At 41.6% G+C, this 22484-nt stretch overlaps 1 protein-coding gene across 1 annotated transcript in view; it reads left to right on the top strand.

Moving 5' to 3' along the window:
• Positions 1 to 22484, top strand: part of Polr3b (RNA polymerase III subunit B) — a 98426-nt gene that overhangs the window by 5064 nt on the left and 70878 nt on the right. Inside the window, exons 2-10 of the mRNA XM_048356626.1 lie at positions 848 to 979; positions 4078 to 4110; positions 5657 to 5713; positions 5787 to 5851; positions 7364 to 7439; positions 11283 to 11383; positions 11734 to 11825; positions 13145 to 13262; positions 17682 to 17790. Of these exons, the coding sequence (XP_048212583.1) occupies positions 908 to 979; positions 4078 to 4110; positions 5657 to 5713; positions 5787 to 5851; positions 7364 to 7439; positions 11283 to 11383; positions 11734 to 11825; positions 13145 to 13262; positions 17682 to 17790 (723 nt within the window). The 5' untranslated portion in view covers positions 848 to 907. The remainder of the gene's footprint in view (positions 1 to 847; positions 980 to 4077; positions 4111 to 5656; positions 5714 to 5786; positions 5852 to 7363; positions 7440 to 11282; positions 11384 to 11733; positions 11826 to 13144; positions 13263 to 17681; positions 17791 to 22484) is intronic.

Genomic DNA, 22484 nt, shown 5'->3' with positions numbered 1-22484 from the left:
ACCCAAGACTTCCAAGGAAAGAAATAACTCAGGTATGATGGTTTAGGACTGTGTCTAAGGGTCTGTTGGGGACTTATGAAGGATTAAATCCTGAGGCCCTCCAGGACAATAAAAACCTAGACACTGGAATTGAAAACTAACGAAAAATCAAAAGCGACTGGGTGCATAATGAAAAATCAAAAGGGACTGGGTGCATTGCTCCAGTGGAAGAACGCCTGCAAGTCCGAACTCTCAGTACTGCCAACGTGTGTGTATACATGTGTATATATACACGTATATATAACTAAAAATAAATTAAAAATAAAATAAAAATTAATAACTCAAAGATTAAAAACCCTATTCAAGGTGATGTGCATCACAGAATTTAAAGTCTTTCATCACAAGCCACGTCTAGGATTCCATTATCAAATCTTTTGTGATTTCTGTCTTGCCATCCTTGCAGTCCCTCACCAACTCCATGTGGTGGGTAATACTCTTTACATTTTCTGCTACGATTTGAACACTGAAACAGTTCCTCTCTAGAGCTATGCAAATGCTGTTTGCGATTCTTTTGAATTTGCTGTTAAAATTAGAGCTCGCTCTGTGTTCGTCCTTCCCGGAGGGCGAATCGGCAAAGATGCCCGTCGCGGTCCGTGTTTGGCAAGGTGAGAACGAGGCCTCCGACTCCACTAGAGGGCGCAGTTTCCCGGCTCCGCCTGAACCACATCCGGGTTCCACCGCAGCCAGTTCCGGCTCGGGGCAGGCGGAACCTTTCTAACGCGTCTCCAATCAACAAGTGCGGCGGGGACGCTTTAGGCCGCCGCGCATCGCTCTCCGGGCACACTGTCGTTGGCTTGGGCAAGTGAAGGCAAGCTTTGAGGCTCGGTCTTTCTCCCATCGTGGTGACTTGGAGCCACAAGGCATCCCCATGGACGTTCTGGCGGAAGAGTTTGGGAACCTGACCCCAGAGCAGCTGGCGGCGCCGATCCCAACGGTCGAGGTAAGGGCTGTGAGCCCGGCCGGAGGAGCGGAAGAAGCCGGCAGCTCCTCTCCTGTCGGAGAGTCGTGGCTGTGGGTGAGGGCGGAGCGGCGGTTTCCGAGCATGCGTACGGGGCTCTGCTGCGCGCGTGTGCGTGTCCCGGCACCCGCGCATGCGCACGGTGGCTGGCCCAGCCTCCGAGTGCACGTGGGGAGCGAACCCGCCCGAGCTGCCGTGTTGCTCGGGCCGCTTCGTGAAACGCTTCCCCCCGGCTTCCTGGGTGGTCCACCCCGGGGGACCCGTTACATCTTTCCTGCCTGATGGAGGAGGAGACTGAGAAGCCCATGAAGCTACCGACTCCAAACGTTGCCGCTGTGTTTTCCGTACCTCATCGGATTTTCGGGAATTTAGGGATAACCGCCCAGGAGCTTTCCAAGCTTTCCAATTAGATGCAGTTGCTGGTGTAGTTTGTTTCCAGGAAAACGATCCTCCGTCTTTCTGAGCCTTGGGACGCCTGTGGCCATGGGATGGAGAAATGGAAAGTTGGGAGACCCCAGATTAGATCTGGGTTAGAGGGAAACCAGACCCTTGAAGCCCTCCTAATGAGACTATCGCACGTTTCTGAGGAATTGAAATGATACCAGTAGTTGGAAAGAGGGAGAGGAGGTTAATGGATAGATAGGTAAGGGCACTGGTTACCACATGTTTTGGTTAAGCACCTGAAGAAGTTGGATAGAAGATGCCCTTGAAGGGTTTTAGGAAGAGTGAAGTGATCCTTTATTCTTGGATTATAAAAATCCTTTTTTAAAAAAATTTTTGTGAGGCTGAGTGTTACACACTGGGGAGACCAAGATCAAGGCAACAGTGGTAGGAAGCATACATAGCATTATCAAGGTCAGCCCTGGAAAAAGGCAAGACCTTAAGCCAAAAGTAACTAAAGCAAAATGGACTAGAAGTCTGGCTCAAAGGATAGAGCACCTGCCTAACAAGTAAAAGATCCAAGTTCAAACCCCAGGACTACTAAAAAACCCAGACAACTAAATGCACTTCATTATTGTTACTTTGCAGCTTAATGAGGTTGAGTCATACTCAATCTGGTAATATCATTAAATAGAATTTATCAAGCACTATGTGCCACGCTGTGTTTAGGTATAACATGCATTATGTTATTTAACAAAGCAAGTACTATTTCACTTTCATTTTGCCCAAGTGCCAATGGTTAAGGAGCTAGTCCAGTATTAAACAGCTGGAAAGTGGCTAATTTGGAATTTGGACTCCTATCAGTCTGACTCCAGAATCTTCATTCTGCTGACTAGACTCCCTACAAAGTTCATATTCTTGTAAGAACTTGCATGGCTACGTGATGAGACCTCGTTTTCTTTTTCTTCTTAAAAAAAGTTTCATTGTTATTATAACGGTGATGTATAGAGGGGTTGCAGTTACATAAATTAGGTAAAGAGTACATTTCTTTTTGTACAATGCCACTCCTTTTCTCTCTTTAAATTAGTGCTGGGATTTGAACTCATGCCCTCACTTCATTTCTTCTTCAAATTACCACTTGAGCCATGCCTTCACTTCCTGCTCTTTGCTGGATAATTGGAGATAAGAGTTGCCCAGATTTATCTGCCTAGGCTTGACCCTCCGATCTCAGCTCAAGTAGTTAGGGTTACAGGTGTGGACCATCAGCACCAGGCTTCAGCCTAGTTTGGCTTTTAGTTATTTTTCAGGTAGGGTTTCATTTTTGCCTGATGCCATCGAGGATTATAGGTGTGCACCTCCACAATGGACCCACAATTCCAGTTTCCTGGTTCAGGAAGAACAGTTCCTTTTCCTCTATACTCTGCATCCAATCCATATCATATCTTGAGGGTCTTGCTTTCTAACCACACAAACGTGAAACTTCATTCCTGCTGCTCTCTCACCAGGAACAATTGCCATCTCTTACAACTTACCTGTCTTACCTGGCACCTGACTTGTCCCACTCCTATCTATTCTGTTTCCTGCAGTCTGATATCAGCCTAAACACAAATATATTTATCTTACTCTGTTGGTTAAGTCTTCTGTTTTCACCAGATGCAGGTAGTTTATTCCTGTAATCCCAGCTACTTAGGAGGCTGAGATCTGAGGATGACAGTTTGAAGCCAGCCTAAGCAGGAAAATCTGTGAGACACCTCCAATTAAGCATTAAAAAATGCTGGAAGTGGAACTGTTGCTCAAGTTGTAGAGTGCCACCTTTGAGTACAAAGCTCAAGGACAGCGCCCAGGCTTTGAGTTCAAGCCCCAGGATCAGAAAAAAAAGTCTTTGTTTCTGCCCATTGTTCTTAGGGATTGCTCAGTATCATGAGGATAAAAGTAGCTGGGTGCCAGTGGCTTGTGCCTGTAATCCTAGATACTCAGGAGGCTGAGATCTGAGGATGGCAGTTTGAAGCCAGCCTGGGCAGGAAAGTCTGTGAGACACTTATCTCCGATTAAGCACTAACAAAACAGAAGTAGAGCTATTGCTCAAGTGATAGAGTGCTACCTTTGAGCACAAAAGCTCAGGGACAGTGCCCATGCCTTGAGTTCAAGCCCCACAACCAACAACAACAAAAATAAATAAAATATAAAAGGAATGATCAACAGTCACATTATATTTAAGAAATATAAAGTGATATTAAGGGTATGTATTTATATGCATTTACATCATGCATGTTTATGTATAGTGTTCATAAAAGCACTTTGCATTTGAGTCATCCTTTTTGGGGAGGTGGGTGTAGGTCCTGGGCGTTCAACTCAGGCACTGAGCTTTTTGTTGTTGTTTTCTCAAGGTTAGCATTCTTCTCACTTGAGCCACAGTTCCACTTCCAGCTTTTTTTTTTTTTTTTTTTTTTTGCTGGCTAATTGGAAACAAGAGGCTCACTGATTTTCCTACCTGGGCTAGCTTTGAATCTTGATCCTCAGATCTCAGTCTCCTGAGTAAAATTATTATTACAGGTATGTAATCTACTAGCTGCCAGCTCTTTTTGTTTTAATTACTTTCTTCGGTCACTATGATAGAGTCATTCTAAGTACATTGAAATAATTTGTAAAAGTATTGTGCTTGGCACAGAGTTCTAATGTTTTTATTGTTTGATTCACAGGAAAAATGGAGGCTGCTTCCAGCATTTTTAAAGGTAATTATTTAACATATAATAATAGTTTTTTTCACATGATAAAAGTCAATGAGTGGCTTGTTGTTCAGACTGACTCTCACCAAGTAACATTTATTTGACAATAAGAAGAAATTGGTGCTGATATATGTTACAGTATGAATGACTCTTACAGCCAAGTGAAGGAATACAGACATGAAATGAATGTAGAGTTTTGTTCAGTTCACTCAGGTGTCCAGGCCAAAGAGAGAAAAAGTGCTGGGAGATGTGGCTAGGAGCACTGACAGGTTCAGACTTCTGACCAAGTGTGAAAGTTATGTCAAGGATTTGGCCTTTCTTCTAAATGTTATGAGAAGCTGATGAAGTTTTATGTGAAAGAGTGACCAGCGATAGAGGGCAGCAGTAGAGGGGATGAGATTGATGGGAATACATTGTGAAAATTTAACAATGACCCTCCCCCTCATCCTGTGTAACTAGTGTTTAAAAAAAGACAGTTGAGAAGCGTGGCACTATAGCTCACATCTGTAATCCCAGCTAGTTGGGAGGTAGAGACCAGGAGGATTACAGTTGGAGGCCAACCCTGGCAAAAAGTTACTAAGACACCATCTCTGCCCTTGTTTCATCCCAGCTCCACAGGAAGCTTAAGTACAGGGACTGAGATCTGGACCAGCTTGGGCAAAAAGCAAGACTCTACCAAATAATAAGGCAGAAAAGGGCTGGGGGCATGGCTCAAGAAGTAGAGAGCCTGTCTGGTAAGCCTGTTGAAATTCCAGTATCCTTGCCCCCTCCCCTCCGGTAATAAATTTAAAGGAAGAATTGACTTTAATTTTTGATCCTAGGACCAGGAAAAACCTCATCCCATATAATCTGAGTGTTCTTATGACAAGCAAAGGAGCAGAGCTTTATTGGCAGAAGTAGGTAGAAGGAAACAGGAAGAAGAAATTAGAGGTGGTTTAGTCTTCTCCATTTTCAGAGGACTTTCTGTCATGGCAGCCACGTAAACTCGTCCCCTTCTGACTGGTTGCTGTGGATTTCCTCCTGTGGAATGCCAGTCTGTTTGACATTCAGGCTGATTTGGTGACACTTAGCACAAGTAACTCCATGCTGCCTGGTCTGGTCTGTTGGTGCATAGTGCCAGAAGGCAAGCGACCAACAGTAGCCTTGTTTGACTTTGCTTTGTAAGGAGAGAGAGAGAGAGAGAGAGAGAGAGAGAGACCTTGTGAAGGGTTGAAAAGTTGGTGATCAATTGCTCCAGCCACTCCGAATTTAGGATTCTATGTGGAATCAGTAGATAGATTCAGATTCAGATTCTGACATTGGGAATTCCAAAGGCCAGATTGCCTCTAGGAAGTTACAGGATGTGTTGGTAAGGTGGTGGAAAAATGGGATGAGATTAATGAACAAATAATGTGAAACTCATTAATCTACATTAATGAAGCCGATTGCTAAATAAAAACCCGTGGTGATTTTATCATGAGTTTTGAGAAAAATCCCATGGTTTCTTTTGAATGAATCATATACTCTGTTATTTTGTTGGTATAATCTGCCATGTACTTTGTGTCTGTTGTAGGTGAAAGGCCTTGTGAAACAGCATATAGACTCATTCAACTATTTCATTAACGTGGAGGTGAGCATCTTAGAAGTGGGCATAGCTGAGAAATAATTGGAAGCCATTCCTAATGTTGCTCTTCCCACTGCAGATAAAGAAGATAATGAAAGCCAACGAAAAGGTTACGAGTGATGCTGACCCAATGTGGTACTTAAAGTAAGAAGCCAACTACCCTTCTAAGCTGCTGTTTCTCCCCTTTCCCGTATTTTCCCCCTCCCCTCCCTTTCCTTCCCTTTCCTCCCCTCCCCTCCCCTTCCCTAATCAGAAAGTTAGCAATGATGCCATGCTATTAGCGAGTCTATCAATCTGTCTTCATGTTTTCCCACCATTGTCCTATTTCTCATGCCGAATGAGAAATGTGTCGTGTCCTCCTGGCTTCCTCGTGACCTCCGTCTGTTGGTGGTTGGTTTCCACTGGTGTTCATGACTTGACAAGTTTGAACAGCGCTGTTTCCAAAGTTCCTTGGTCATGGGTTCTATTTTTATGTCGCCTTTGGTGAAGTTATGTTATTTTAGTTTATTTTCAGTTTTGGTATGGGTTCTGGGTCTTGAACTCAAGGCCTTAGCATTCTCTCTGAGCTTTTTCTTGGCTGGCACTTTGCCACTTGAGCCACAGCTCTACTTGGTGGATAACTGGAGATAAGAGTCTCATAGACTTTCTTGCCTGGGCTGGCTTCAATCCTTGATCCTCAAATCTCAGCCTCCTGAGTAGCTAGGATTACAGTAGGTATGAGTCACTGGAACCTGGCTACTTATTTTTTAATACAGCATGTTTACACTCCATGTTGGCCTCCCTTGTGTCCAGGTTGACTTTATGAATTTATGTTGTGGGTCAACTGACACAGTATTGTTTTAAGAATTATACCACCTGTACAAAACAGTGCTTTCAGAAATTGTTGCCTCTGCTTCCGCTGCCACCACTTCCTATAGGTTACAGCCTTGCTGGTTTTTATTTTGTCCTTCCTATGAAGGACATACTCTTTTCCCTTACGGCCTCTTACTTAGAAGTAAGAAAACTTGAAATATCTACCATAATACTTTTAGCACTGTTTTTTTTTGTTTTAAACCAGGTATCATTTTTATGGAACCATATTTCCAGGATTTTTATAAAGAGGTTTGCATTATTTTTGCAAAACACTTTGACAGTACTTCTCCTTTATAAAACTCTGCACTGTCCTTCCAAAAAGATGTACAATTAGTGATTTGTTGTTGCTGTTATGATACTGGGATTTGAATTTGGGGCCTTCTTCTTGGGCAGATGCTCTACCACTTGAGCCATGCCTGTAGACCTTCTTTGCTTTTAGTTATTTTTCTGATAGGATCTTACTTTTTTGTCTGGCTTTAGACTTTGATCCTCCCACCTAGTCCCTCCATATAGCTAGGATCACAAACGTGTACTACCACACCAAGGTTACTACTGGTGAAATGAGGGTTTAATTTTTTGTGTGGATTAGCTTCAAATTGTGATCATTCTGATCTCTGCTTTGTAAGAAACTGGGCTTACAGGTATGAGCCACATACCTAGCCCTATTAATTTTTTTTGTTTTAGTTTGTCATCCTTCACAAGGTATACATTTGTCAAAGAATATTTTTATATTTGGGAAGAAAACAGCTTGAGTATACATTATTTGAGGAAGCATAGTTGGTAACAAAATATTTTGCTTTTCAGATATCTTAATATTTATGTCGGGCTTCCTGATGTTGAGGAAAGCTTCAATGTAACTAGACCAGTGTCTCCTCATGAGGTAATTATATGGTGAATTCCTTTGCTTTCATGCAGGTGATCATCTTGTAATAGTTAACCTTTAAATATGGTTTCAAAACAAATTTTAAAAATCTCTTCTGAAAAAAAGGTAACCAAAATAAGCACTAACATATAGGTTAGGAACTTCCAACCCCAAACTGATCACAGTGATGCTCAAATGTGCAATATCTAAAAACCTCAAACTCTTCTCACCCCAGACTTTTTTTTTTTTGACTATGCCAAGTCCATCAGTTTAATTTTTTTTTATTAATTGAACATAATTTTTTTTACAAGGTGTTGTGCAAAGAGGGTGCAGTTACATAGTAGGGCAGTGTGTACATTTCTTGTGTTATCTTACAACCTGTTTTTCCATCCCTTGTCTAGGTCAGGTAGACACATATGCAATATACAATGAATCAAGAACATATACAGTGTTCACAGACTTGGTCTCTACTGTCTCTCCGTCTCCCTTTGTTAACAGTCATATATCAGGGAGATCATGCCCCTTTGTTTTCTGTGTTCTAGGCTTGTCTCACTCAACATTATTTGTTCGAGTTCTGACCATTTCCCTGCGAATAACAATATTTCACCATTCCTAATCGCTATGTAGTATTCCATTGTGTATAAGTACCATATTTTTTGGATCCATTCGTCTGTGGAGGGGCATCTGGGTTGTTTCCATATTTTGGCTATTGTGAATTGTGCCGCGATAAACATGGAAGTACAAATGTCTTTTTGATATCTTGGGTTTTGCTGTTTAGGATAGATGCCTAGGAGTGGTATGGCTGGGTCCTAGGGTAGGTCTATATTGAGCTTTTTGAGAAACCTCCATACCCACCCCAGACTTTTGGAAAGGGATTCTTGACCTGTGCTATAGGGAAGCAGTTCTGCACTGTTTATTTTGTTATGCAATCAGAATTAGCATGGACTATTTCTGTGGCCCTATTTCTGTCCCATTTCTGAGCTCCTAGAATTCTGGGCTCAGCTCCCAGCTGCTGGGCCTCACACAGCGCTGTTCATTGAAGTCACTCACCCAGCACACTTCGAGGGTCAGCCAGGCATTGTGTTAGGCAGGAGAGACCAAGAACCAGGACCTCCTCTTTAAGAGGAGAGATAGAAGAGGAGAAAATTGAAAAAAAAAACAAGGTTTTAATGGAATTCAGATAAAGGGTTATATGTCCACTCCCTGGCTTTTAACTGATCTTTCATTTCCCTTCACATTCTTCCACTTAGTGTCCACCCTGGGAATTGATTCTAGAAAGATACATGGATTGAAGAAGCTTCATCTGGCTTGTGTTCAAGCAAAACTAAAACAGTGATTAGGAATTGAAGCATGGGGGTCTTTAATCAAGAACAAGAGAGATGTTTGCTGTTGGGGTTGGTGTATAAGCGAACTTCAATAGGCAGCAAGATCAAGAAGCCAGCATTGGTATTATTTAGACAGCAAGTATTTATTGAACATTTATTTCGGGACTTAACATTGAAAAAAAATAGATGCAGTATTCTTCCTGAGGAGTTCATACCCTTTTATTTCAGAGACTGAAATAGCAGACAGAGGCATCAGGGTGCAAACCTGTCAGGATGGGGACCAGGATATGGGGAGCCTGTGTACCCACCTGGCTTCCCTGTTCCATTTTGTGAGCTCCTTCCAGTTTTTCAACAACTAGGCAGCCAATTGGCCACCCCCAAATTATCTTCTAAATGATATCACTGAGTTCAGAGAAGGGAACAAAGTGTTTGAAGGCATTCAGGAGCGTGGGAGCCACACTGGCCGTAATTCTCTTTCTGATCTTGATGAAAGCATGGACATTACAGCTCCTGGGAGAGAGAGAGAGCAGGTAGGGGCAGACCTGAGCCACAGCAGGACTGGGGGAGGTAGGAGCACACCCCGGGCTCTGCCAGCTCAGCCCACCCTGTGGGAGGAGAGTCGGGGTTGTGGGGAATGGGTTCCCAGTGATGGTTGTATTTTGGTGTTTTCTTTTGTTGTTGTTACTGTTTTTGGTGGCCTGAGAGCTTGAACTCAGGGTTTTGTACTTGCTTGCTAGGCTAACTCCATCCCCCTTGAGCCACATCTCCAGCTTATTTTTGTTTTTTAATCATACCTGTGGAATTTTATTTACATTTGGGTTAATTTTGTTAAAAGTCACTGAATGTTTTTTCTGTCATGGGCATTACATTAACTTTATCAATAGTATTTATAGAATACTATATACCAGGCACGATTCGAAAACTGTAACTTTACTGCTTTGGAGGATCATCGCTTGAGGACAGCCTGCACAAGAAGTTAGCAAGACCCTGTCTCAACAAATACACCAGGCTTAATGGTTCATATCTGTTATCTCAGCTATGTTGCAGTCTGAGGCTAACCTTGGTGAAAATTTGAGACTCTTGCCCCTCTCCCCCTCAAAAAAAAAAGATAAGGATGGTGGTTGAAGTGGTAAAGTGCCTGCCTACCGCGCACAAGGCCCTGACTTCAGACCCCACCACCACCACCACCAACACACACACACACACACACACACACACACACACACACACACACACACACACAATTATACTTTGGCCATGATTCTCACTCGTGTTTCACATATGAGAGGAAACTGAGATGCAGAAGGCTTTAATGTAAGTTACAGAGTTGGGACTCGAATCTAGGCAATAATCTATGCTCTTGCTGCCATGACACACCACTGTTGGTCCCCCTCATAATATACTCTACATAAGTGATCTTCATTGCTCAGTATGTTGATTCCTTTTGCATGGCTATGAACAAGTACTGAATAAAACAACTTAAGAAGGAGAAATGATTAATTTTGGCTCCCCGTTCATAGCCCTTGGTCACTTGATTTTGGGCATGTGGTGAGGTGGAGCATGGTGGTGTGGCTATAGGAGTGTGTGGAAGAGACTGCTCCCCTGATGACAGACAGGGAGCAGAGAGCCTCTGGAAGTTACTGGGGACCATTTGTAACCATCAACGGCACCCCTGTCTCCCTTCCTCAATCCTCCATGTAGGCTCTGCCTTCTAAAATTTCCACCACTTCCCAGAATGTGTTCAATGTATGAGACTGTGGGGACCTTCATTGTCAAGCCAGCACTGTCAGTCATCAAAACAGTAATATATAGAAATCTTAGGCACTCCTGTAAAGGCAGCGGAAGTTTAAATCTAACTGCCTTTTTCAGTTAACCCAGAGAGAGAATTTAGCACCATGGCCCTAAGTTGTATGATTGATGTTCAGAGAAATTCTGTTTGAAACTGCATGCCATCTGATAATCACTAGTATAACAGGACATCATTGGAAGGTTGGGATTTTGTTTCCTGTCTCTGTTCTGGCTCAGACATGGATCAGGTGTCATTTGGCTTGTCACCACCATGTCATGCTTTAGTTTGCTGAAGCACACACCAACACTTCCTAAAATGCTGCAGATAGTTCAGAAACTGATTTGTGGGACATAATAGCTGTTGGTGAGGGGTTTTGTGCTGTTTTTGGCTGCAGCCTGCATCTATATATATATTCATTGCTATGCCTAGCCACAGCAATTCCTTTCCATGGATTCCCTTGGCAAGGAGCCATCTGCCTTAAAGCTAGGCAGCAAGCTGGGATAGAATCAGATCAGCGAGAAGGGAATCAGTCCTAGTTTGTTCCACTTCTTGACTGGCAGGGCAAAGGATGCTGAGTGGGTGCCTAGGTCAATACAGAGAAGGGAGGCTGATAACTTCTGGTTCTCAGCAGGAGACCAGATCCACATTCATTGTGGATCATACTTCTACTGGTGTCAGAGATCCCAGGGATCTGGACCCTTTCCTTCTCAGAGGAGAAGGAGTACTCGCTGTCTGCTTCTGTTCCAGTGCCGCTTGAGGGACATGACGTACTCCGCCCCTATTACCGTGGACATTGAGTACACCCGAGGAAGCCAGAGGATCATTCGAAATGCCCTACCCATAGGCAGGTGAGAAATGAAGCCTGCTTTGGAGCCAAAAGGCCTTCCCAGCCCGTGATGCACCTTGGTCAAGTTACTAGTGTCTTGGCTGTCTTATGTCTGTGTCTGAACTCGGTGGGAAATGATGCCCACCCCAGGGATTACTTGGTAGATGGATGTGAGTTGTGTAAGGCACAGAGGCATCGTTGTTTGCTGGCCGTACCTGAGAAGCAGTGTGCCTGAGGAACCTCATTGTTCTTGGTTCCTTCCCATCATTACTATCCAAGCTTTTCCCAACAAGCCGTGCAGAGACTCAGACCTGTCCCTGCAGCTGTGGCTGATAGCGTACACGGTGTTTCCTCTCATTTTACTCATAACAGGATGCCCATTATGCTGCGAAGTTCCAACTGCGTTCTGACAGGGAAGACGCCAGCAGAATTTGCAAAACTGAATGAATGTCCTTTAGACCCAGGTATGACTGATATCTTGGATTTACTCCTCATTTTCTCCCTTTTTGCTCGACAGTGGCTGTTTTCCTCAAAGCAGTACTAGCCTTTCTCCCTTCTAATGAACTGCTGGATAAAACTGTATTCACAGAATACCTGAAAATTGGGCTCCAACTTCATTCTGTTCATTTGGATCTCTGCAGCTATGCCATTTCTTTCCTCTCTTGTGGATTTAAGATTTTAATACCCCAACTTCTGATTTATTGCCATGGTTCCTCAGCCTCTTCTTTGTACCTTGTTCGGTGGTTTCTGTTGGTTTGCTTAAAATTCAAGAATAATCCTCCAAATGTACTTGTCTAGACTTGTCTGAAAAGATTCCAGTAGTTTATTCCCTTTACTGTTTTAAATGCAGTAAATGGGGGAAATGAAATTCTGAGTTGGTTTTTGTTGAATTTTTAAAATTCTATTTTTGTACTTATTTCTAAGCAATTTCTTTTGTAAAGGTGCAAAATTAACAATTAGCAGGAAGTTTCTCTGGATGCCTTAACTTGTTTCATGCTGAATTTGTTTAACTGACGAGCTATAATTCCTTAGAGGTACATTGATACAGCGTCCCAGAAAATGGTGGAAAGAATTTAACCAACATGACTACTAAATTCTGACAAATTTTTTTGTAAGTCAACCATGTTGCCTTGTTTTTGCTGGTGTTGTGCAGGTTAGAGTGAAAGTATCCCACGGTGAATCTTATAATTGTGTGTAAAAATGTGTAATAGATCGAATGAGCTTTATTGAATAGAAGTGTTGTTTTAGAAATAGTCTTAGACTATTATCACCGATTTGTTAGAGAACTTAGAGCCATTTATATTGTCAATTTATATTGACAATCAGTTGTTTCTGTTCTTTTTTAAATTACATTTTTATTATCTTTTTAAGTAGTTTTACAAAGGAGTTACCATTTGGCAAAGTATTTATGAATACAATATGTCTTGATCAGTGTCACCCCCTTTCATCATTCTCCCCATTTCCCTCCCTCCCTTAACTTTGTAGGTATGTGTTGAATTTTATGTTCTTAAGAGATCTGGAAGTTACCTATTTCTTTTTTTTCATGTATCTGCCACGTGTGTATAGACCAATGAGATGAAGTCTGTGTGCTCAGTAAGTTCATCTTTGGTTGACTTGTCTGTAGAACACATGCTGACGCCTGTGTCAGTCTGCAGTAGTGTTACTGGAGCCCCTTCAAGGGAAGAGGTGGCCCATGCCATGAAGCATGGGAGACCTTGCTATCCCTTCACCCCTGCTGGCTAAAGGAGAGGTGGTGAAGCCTTTCTTTGTTTCCTCTGGACAGGTGGTTACTTCATCGTGAAAGGAGTTGAAAAAGTGATTCTCATCCAGGAGCAGCTCTCTAAGAACAGGATCATTGTAGAGGCCGATAGAAAAGGGGCCGTCGGAGCATCTGTTACCAGGTATGGAAGGCAGAGAAGTGTTCATGGGAAGCCCAATGACCTTCTTTCATACACCGGCAGGCAGCATTTCTCTCAGTAATAGCCAGTGTGATTTAAAAAAAAATTATTTGCATCTGATGTTTGTGTAAGTCTGTAACTATAAAGTATTGATTTTATGATTTCATTGATGCATATATAGGGACATCATTTGAAAGGTCACTAGTTTTTTTTTTTTTTTGGCCAGTCCTGGGGCTTGGACTCTGGGCCTGAGCACTGTCCCTGGCTTCTTTTTGCTCAAGGCTAGCACTCTACCACTTGAGCCACAGCGCCACTTCTGGCCATTTTCTGTATATGTGGTGCTGGGGAATTGAACCCAGGGCCTCATGTATATGAGGCAGGCCCTCTTGCCACTAGGCCATATCCCCAGCCCCATCACTAGTTATTTTAATTAAGCTGGGCTTTTAATGATAGCATTTAGAAATTTGTTTTTTTCCTTGTGATAGGATTTGACAATGCAGCTCCGGCTGATCTTGACCTTTTGCTCAGACTCCTGAGTGCTAGAACTACAGTCATGCACCCTCATATCCAACTGCATTAAAGAAACCTGTAGGGGAAAAAATACCAAAAACACCCTCAGCTTTTGCTGTTTTCTCTCAGTCTTTGGCTGTTTGCATGTATGTTCCTACATCCATCTAAGTGGAGACTGTTTTATATGTGATAGTCAGTGGATCCTATCATGGACTTAACATCTTGGTCTTAGCTTTTCACTACCTGTTTTCAGTTAACTGAATATCTACAACAACTTCCTTGAACATTTCTATAACTGTTTCCCCTGGTTTATGATCATATATAACTTGAAATTTGGAGTTTAATGAATTCTAGGAACAGAGATGTCAGGCACAGCTGTCCATGCAGTACATACTCTCTTCTGACAATGTATTAGGAACAGAGTTTAGCCCAGAGTTCCTACAGCTCTCTCTCTGGTGGAGAAGCAGTTAACAGCCTTGGTTAAGTATTATGAAGCACATACTTGACCAGGCTGGGTCCTAGGCCCTTTATATGTGTTTGTTTCATCATCATCTCCATCTTCAAGGTGAATGGTGCCATCTGCATTTGATAAGTGAGCTCAGAGTCACCTTGACTGTAAGAGGTAATAATCAGCCTTTGATCCCACATATAATAACTCTACCACCCATGCGTTCCCCTTGTGCACAATTCTTCAGCCAGTGAATCTGAATTTGGGTTCTAAATTTCTTATTTCTGGCAATGACATTACATAGGCTCCTTAGCCTCTCTGAGTGGGTAATGTGCATAGTATGTAGCCAGCTACCAGTGTGGTTAATATAGCCTTTCTGTGCTCGTTAATCCATTAAGAATTTTATAACTAATAGAGGTTTTCATTTTTTGATGTACAGAGAGGTTACAGTTTCATTCGTTAGGCCTTGGGTACATTTCTTGTACTGTTTGTTACCTCCTCCCTCCTTCCCCCCTTTCCTCTCCCCCATGAGTTGTTCAGTTGGTTTACACCAAATAGTTTTGCAAGTATTGCTTTTGGAGTCATTTGTCTTTTTATCCTTTGTCTCTCGATTTTGATATTCCCTTTCACTTCCCTAGTTCTAATACCAGTATATACAGTATCCAGTATACTCAGGTGAGATACAGTGATAGTGCGGGTACAAGCACAGGAAGGGGATATAAGAGGATCATCAACAATAGAAGCTACGGTTTCACATGGCATGTTGAAAGTAATTACAACATGATATAACAGTAATTTCCATAACATGGAGTTCATTTCACTTAGCATCATCTTATGTGTTCATAAGGGCATAGCTATTAGGCTCTTGTCATCCTCTCCTGTGACTAGCCTAAACCTGTGCTAATTATTCCCTACGAGGGAGACCATAGAGTCCATGTTTCTTTGGGTCTGGCTCACTTCACTTAGTATAATTTTTTCCAAGTCCTTCCATTTCCTTAGGAATGGGGCAATGTCATTCTTTCTGATAGAGGCATAAAATTCCATTGTGTATATGTTCCACATTTTCCTGATCCATTCGTCTACTGAGGGGCATCTGGGTTGGTTCCATACTTTAGCTATGACAAATTGTGCTGCAATGAACATTGTTGTGCTGGTGGCTTTAGTATGTTCTTGTTTGTGGTCTTTTGGGTAGATGCCCAAAAGTGGGGCTGCTGGGTCATAGGGGAGCTCTATGTTTAGCCCTCTGAGGAATCTCCATACCGCTTTCCAGAGTGGCTGAACCAGTTTACATTCCCACCAACAATGAAGTAGGGTTCCCTTTTGGCCACATCCCCTCCAACATTTATTATTGTTAGTTTTCTTGATAAAGGACATTCTTACTGGGGTAAGGTGGAATCTCAATGTTGTTTTGATATGCATTTCTTTTATGGCCAGTGACGTAGAGCACTTTTTCATAAGTCTCTTGGCCATTCTCATTTCCTCATCAGAGAAGTCTCTTTTTAAGTCTTTAGCCCACTTGTTGAGGGGGCTCTTGGTTCTTTGCGGTTTTGTTTTGGAGGAATTTAATTTTTTTAGTTCTCCATATATTTTAGATATGAGGCCTTTGTCCATTGTATGGCCGGTAAAGATCTTTTCCCAATCTGTGGGCTTTCTGTTTATCTTGTGAGCTATGTCCTTTGCCTGCAGAAGCTCTGCAGTTTGATACAGTCCCATTTGTCCATCTTTTCCTTGATTTGTAGCATTTCTGGGTCTTTGTTAAGGAAGTTTCTTCCTGTGCCAAGGAGCCCAAGTGTTTCTCCTACTCCTTCTTTTAGTGTTTTCAGGATATCTGTTTTTATTTCAAGGTCTTTGATCCATTTGGAATTGATTTTGGTGCAGGGTGATATATAAGGATCTAGTTTTAGTTTGTTGCAGGTCTTGAACCAGTTTTGCCAACACCATTTGTTAAAGAGGCTATCTTTCTTCCATCCTATTTTTTTAGCTCCTTCATCAAAGATTAAGTAGGCATAGTTCTGTGGGTTCACTTCTGGGTCTTCAATTCTGTTCCATTGGTCTTCAGGCCTGTTCCAATGTCAATACTAAGCTGTTTATATATATATATATATATATATATATATATATATATATATATACACACTTATAATACAGCTTGAAGTTTGGTATTGTAATTCCTCCAGTACTGTTCTTTCTGCTTAGGATTCTTTTTGCTATTCGTGGTCTTTTATTGTTCCATATGAATTTGCGGATTGCTTTCTCTATTTCCTTAAAAAATGGTGTTGGGGGGCTGAGGATATGGCCTAGTGGCAAGAGTGCCTGCCTCGTATACATGAGGCCCTGGGTTCGATTCCCCAGCACCACATATACAGAAAATGGCCAGAAGTGGCACTGTGGCTCAAGTGGCAGAGTGCTAGCCTTGAGCAAAAATAAGCCAGGGACAGTGCTCAGGCCCTGAGTCCAAGCCCCAGGACTGGCAAAAAAAAAAAAAAAAAAAAAAAAAAAAAAAAAAAATGGTGTTGGGATATTTAGAGGTTTTCAATTGAAGGAGATTTTTAGGCTTCTTTTTTTCTTAGCTTCACTTCAATGTATTAATTAATTTTAAAACACATTTCTTCACACAGTATGACTTAGATTGTTTTGAGGGTTCTTCTCTTCAAGTAGACTGTGTACAATCTGTCATGAATAGACACCTTCAGTGAGAGTTAGTCAAGTGGAAGAGATCAAAGGACCTTGTCACTAATTCCCCACAAATTTCCACCATAATCTCAAAGCTTAAAGAAACATTTATAGTTGTGGAAATGTTTATGGAAATGGCTACGGGGAAGGTTATGTATCTTTTGTTGTCCTTTGTTGTTAATTTTTTGTTTTTGTTGGTCATGGGACTTGATTAGTGTCTAGGCACTATCCCTGAGCTTTTCCACTCAAGACTATGCTCTACCACTTTGAACAACAGCTCCACTTTTGGTTTTCTGGAGGTTAACTGGAGGTAAGAGTCTCACAGGCTTTCCTGCCCAGGTTTGCTTCAAAAGGCAACCTTCACATCTCCCTCCTAAATAGCTAGGATTAGCACCTGGATCATTGTTTTTTATGCCAGTACTACAGCTTGAACTCAGGGCCTTACACTCAGTTGGCTTTTTTGCTCAAGGCTGGTGCACTGCCATTTGAGCCACAGATCTACTTCCACTTTTTTTGGTGATCAATTGGCGCTCAGAGTCTCATAGACTTTCTTGCTCAGCATGACTTCCAACTGAGATCCTCAGATTTCATCCTCCTAAATAGCTAGGACTACAGATGTCTGCCACCAGTGCCCAACAGTTATGTATTTTTGGAAAATACTTACCAGCAAGGACTTTACTGGTTGTTGAATCTTATCGGTTGATGGTTGTTGAATCTTAGTGATGGACAGACATGGCCCTTGTGTGTTACTGAGTGAGGACACCGCTTACCTAACTTGTGTTTCCTTATAGCTCCACCCATGAAAAGAAAAGCAGAACCAACATGGCAGTAAAGCAAGGACGGTTCTATCTGAGGCACAACACATTATCTGAAGACATACCCATTGTGATCATATTTAAGGTAAGCTGCAGCTCGTCTGAAAATTAAAATCCTTTCTGGTTTATTCTCGTACATAATTAGAAAAATGGAAGGTTAGGAATAGAAAAGTCTGTGGCATAGATGTATTTTAAATTGATGGTTAATAAATCCATACTTTTTCTATTTTACGAAGTAAATCCCCAGAAGTACAGAAAGATCTGCAATGATGAATAAGCCTCCAGCTATTGTTACTAACTGCATACTTCTCTTACCCAGAACCCATGTCTGACACCTTAGGGATACAGTAGTATTATATTAGCACATGCAAATCTACTACTTTTGTGAGTGTGTATGTGTGTGTGTGTGTGTTACTGGGACAGAGGCTAGTGCCTCACACTTGGTAGGTATTTGCCCTGACACTGGCCACACTCCCAGCCCCAGTGTATTCTTTTGGACAGACTGTCCACTTGAGGGTGTTACTCCCATCTCTGCATGAACCTGCACATCTCTCTCTTACTGTTACAAAACTTCTGTAATGTCATGTCACACAGGGGTAAGGATTATTCCCAACTGTCTTTACCCTTGTAGGTGAAGTTCCTAAGAACTTTTATGTCTATAACTTACTTTTTCAGCTTGTCTGTGAATTGGTGACAAAGAGCCCAAAAGACACTTCCTGCAGAAACTGTTTAAATGATGTACTCTTCTCATGTAATCCGCCCCGAGCTGTCAGTAGTCCCCATCCTACCAACCGTTATTTTACTAGTCATTAAGCAAAACAGAGGAAGAAGTCAGAGTTAGGTGGCACAGTTCATTCTCAGTGTTTACAAATTCCATATTTATAAATTTTCTTATTTGTTAAAATATTTTGTAACCCCCAAACCAGTACTTGTATAGCTGGGATGTTAGTTGTATACCACCCTGCCTAACCCAAATAAATGTGTTTTAACAAAGAAGCACAGATAAATTAAGGTTCTGTGTTGATTAGTTGAGCAAGATATGACTACAGGCTCACCGAAACCTACCTCTGTATTTACATCAGGGGCAGTGATTCAGTATTTACTGATTATATGTAATTGAATATGAGTTATCAATGTAACTACTATGAATAATGGTTTGACTGTTTATGAGGATGAAGTGAATCATAGTGACTAGTTTAATTGAAATAGAAGAGCGAGCTCAGAATATTTGAAGACATTCTGGATCCTTCATATAATTTTAGAGATTGATAATTCTCATTCTCATTGGTCAACATCACTTCACTTTTGGGTTAAATGTTTGTGTCCAGCAGTTGTTATGATCATGGAAATATACTATGAGTTACACTAAGAAGTGATAGGAAGAAGTCTTCAAGGGTAGAATTCACTAAGCTCTTTAGAAGGGGAAAACATGTGGTTATAATCTCCAAACGCAGAATAAAGAAGGGAATGAGGCTGTACCGTGAAAAGCTTCACCCAGTGGCCAAGTGTGAGTGAGGGCAAGGGAGGAAGTTAGGCTCTTTTAACTCAGGATGGGAGTTGGGGCCCGGGAGTGTGATGTGGTGGTCCTTGGTACTCTACTCGGTACATGTTGACAAGTCAGGTTAACTTGGAGACATCCAGATTCTCATTGCAACTACGTGAAGGGGGTTCTAGGAAATATTTTCTGTGTTTCATATATATACCTTACTGTACTTTTTGGGTTTTTTTTTTGTCCAGTCCTGGGCCTTGAACTCAGGGCCTGAGCACTGTCCCTGGCTTCTTTTTGCTCAAGGCTAGCACTCTGCCACTTGAGCTGCTGTTTTCTAAATATGTGGTACTGAGGAATTGAACCCAGGGCTTCATGTATACAAGGCAAGCACTCTTGCCACTAGGCCATATTCCCAGCCCCCTTACTGTACTTTTGAATTCATTGTGAGGAAGCCATCTGTTAGGTGAAGCCATTTGATTCTTTCATGAAGATGATTGTAACAGGTGCATTATATTGATAATAAAGAGGAAATTCTTAAAGATATGAAATGTTTACTTCCTTTCTTGGAGGTTTGTATTTTCAAAGCACAAAAGGAATTGGGTGGGGTTATTCGTGAAGGAATTCCTACAGTGCCCAAGTCTCTGATGTACATTTTCAAAAGGAAAATTTTATCTACCTGTGTAGAATTACATCTCCAACAGAGGGCAGCACATTCACAGGTATTTAAAAGGACTTTTTGCAAGTTACTGAATATGGTACTGCTATCTTTAGAGGAGTTATTTTAATTAATTGCAATGCCTTTGATCAGGCATTATTGTAATTATGCATAAGATATATGTGTGCATAAAAATCTGAAAAGTATTCTGTTTTATGAGGTGACAGGTTTAATAGAAATTTTTTCTGTCAAATTCATTTAATATTTATATTGTGATATTTATTATGTTTAAATAGATACATAACATAGATGATTTAAGTCTTTTTTAGGATAGGGCTATAAATTAACAGTCTGTGAATGTTTTTATAACCATTTAGTTGTGGCTTCAAACTTTTCCCTTTTGGGTTATAAAAGCGTCCAGTTGGGTTGCATAAGTTCAGAAAGCTGCTGAGAAGCATAGCCACATTTTCAATGTATTTTCCAGATCTTGTGATTTTTGTAACATAAACAATTTTATGTTTTTATGTAACAGTGAATTATGAATAGCTTTCTATGTATATAAATAGATGTCCGCTTCATTTTTAGTGAGTATTGGGTAGAAGTTGAGTACTTGTGTTACAACATTTACGTATCATTTATCTTACTTGTTCTTATTCCTGCATACACCATAGGGTACGTGCCCTACAAATAAACGTTTGTGTGGGTTGATGATTTCCTGCGACAGTTTAATTTAGGGAGTAGACATGTATCTTACAAAAAAAGTGGGCCTGTGTTACTAGTTTTTTTTTTCCAGAAATGTATCTGTTAATAATCTGATAGGATACATAATTTAAAATAAGCATTTAAAAATTGGTTCAGATAAGGGAGCTAAATAGTTGGGTCTCACACAGTCTTTGAGTCTTCAGTTTCAGGAGTCTGAGGACACTGGTGGGAACTTGTTTAATACCTGCAGTTTAGACTTTTCCAGCTGGGAGGCAGCAAAGACTATGGGCTAGTTTAGAGTCAAAGAGATCTAGGTTAAATATCACCCTCTTCACTCTTTAGCTATGCTAACTAAAGCTGATTTCCTAATCTCTCTGAATCCTGGGTAACTCAGCTAGTGGGAACCTTACAGTGAAATGGAATGTTTGAAAGAAGAGTGCCAGAAAGGGGGCGCCCTTTCTCTTTCCTTTGCTCTCCCCACCCACTTACTGTCAGAGCCAGGGGAAAATAAACTGGGGTACTAGAAAAAGGCACATCATTTCTCTTGTAGTGTTGTGTGGCACTAATACAGACCTTGACAGTCATTAGGACTTGATGGTTGTTGAATGTAACCAACAATTGGCTAAAAGCGACAGAATCAGCAGGGTTTCCAGGTTCCATGCTGAGTCTGAGTATGACGGATAAAACCTTGAAGGCCTAGGTCTGCCTTATTTATGGACTTGAGTCACCACCGAGGCCCTCCGGCCCATGAATCTTCCCACTTTCCATTTCAAGTTCCCAGGCATTCAGCGGCTGCACGGTGGTGGCCTCTGTAGCTGCAAAGATTTGTGGAAAACACAACCCAGTTTCAGTGGTACTGGCATTGTTTCTTAGAAACCAACTTATGGGGACACAGGAATGGAGAGAGGAAGGGTAATGGGTAAAAAAATGAACTATGCAATGTTGGGGCAAGGATGGGAGGAGGAAAAAGGGAGAAAGTGAAGGAAGGGGTGACATTGGCCAAGAATTGTACTCATTACCTGACTTATGGAATTGTGACCCCTTTGTACAAGTACTTTGTAACAATAAAGAAGAAAACAAATTACATAGAAATTTTAGTTATTTTTTGTGCCAGTTCTGGGGCTTGCACTCAGAACCTGGGCACTGTCCTTTAGGTTTTTCACTCAAAGCTGATGATATTCAACCACTTGTGCCACACTTCCACTTCTGGCTTTTTGCTGGTGAATTGGTGAAGGGTCTCACTGACTTTCTTGCCAGGCTGGCTTCAAACGGTGATCTGCAGATCTAGGATTACCAGTATGAGCCACCAATGCCTGGCTCAACCTTTTTTTTTTGTTTGTTTGTTTACTCATATGTTTTAATTTAAACCTCCAACAACTAGGTGAAGCACATTTACAAAATCAGGAAAATGAACACCCACATTCTAGCAAACTATTTTCTAATAGTAGGAGCCATACCCCAAAACAACCTGCCAGATTAGTGAATTTTCACACAGCAAAGTGGCTTATAAGGGGGCTTCCAGTTTTTCATGTAAATGACTCTGACTTCTTCCTAATTTCAGCACTGCAGCCAAGGAAGCTTGAGAGCCTAGCTTCCTATAGTTCTCTTCCTGCAGGTAACATTTCTTGGCAGCCATGAACATCTGCTTTGGTTGCATGCTGTGGAGCCTATTAGATGTGCCCTCATGGGCATATTTACTCAGATCCCTCTCCCACTGTCAAAGTCATTCTCTGTGGTAGGTGGTTGACCTTTTAGTGGTAACAACCTAAGGCCATGAGATTTGGCATGCACTGCTGCAAAGACCTGCCATTATCTTCTACCTGAAAGACTATTTCATCATTCTTATCAAAGCACAAATAGCCAGGCATGGTGATGCATGTCTGCAATCCCAGGCTAAGGCAGGAGGATGACAAGTTTGAGACCAGCCTTGGCT

Source organism: Perognathus longimembris, chromosome 1 (genome assembly GCF_023159225.1).
Source record: "Perognathus longimembris pacificus isolate PPM17 chromosome 1, ASM2315922v1, whole genome shotgun sequence".
Classification (NCBI taxonomy): domain Eukaryota; kingdom Metazoa; phylum Chordata; class Mammalia; order Rodentia; family Heteromyidae; genus Perognathus; species Perognathus longimembris.
The sequence above is the reverse complement of the archived record's forward strand: the minus strand, read 5'-3'. Positions and strand labels throughout refer to the sequence as shown.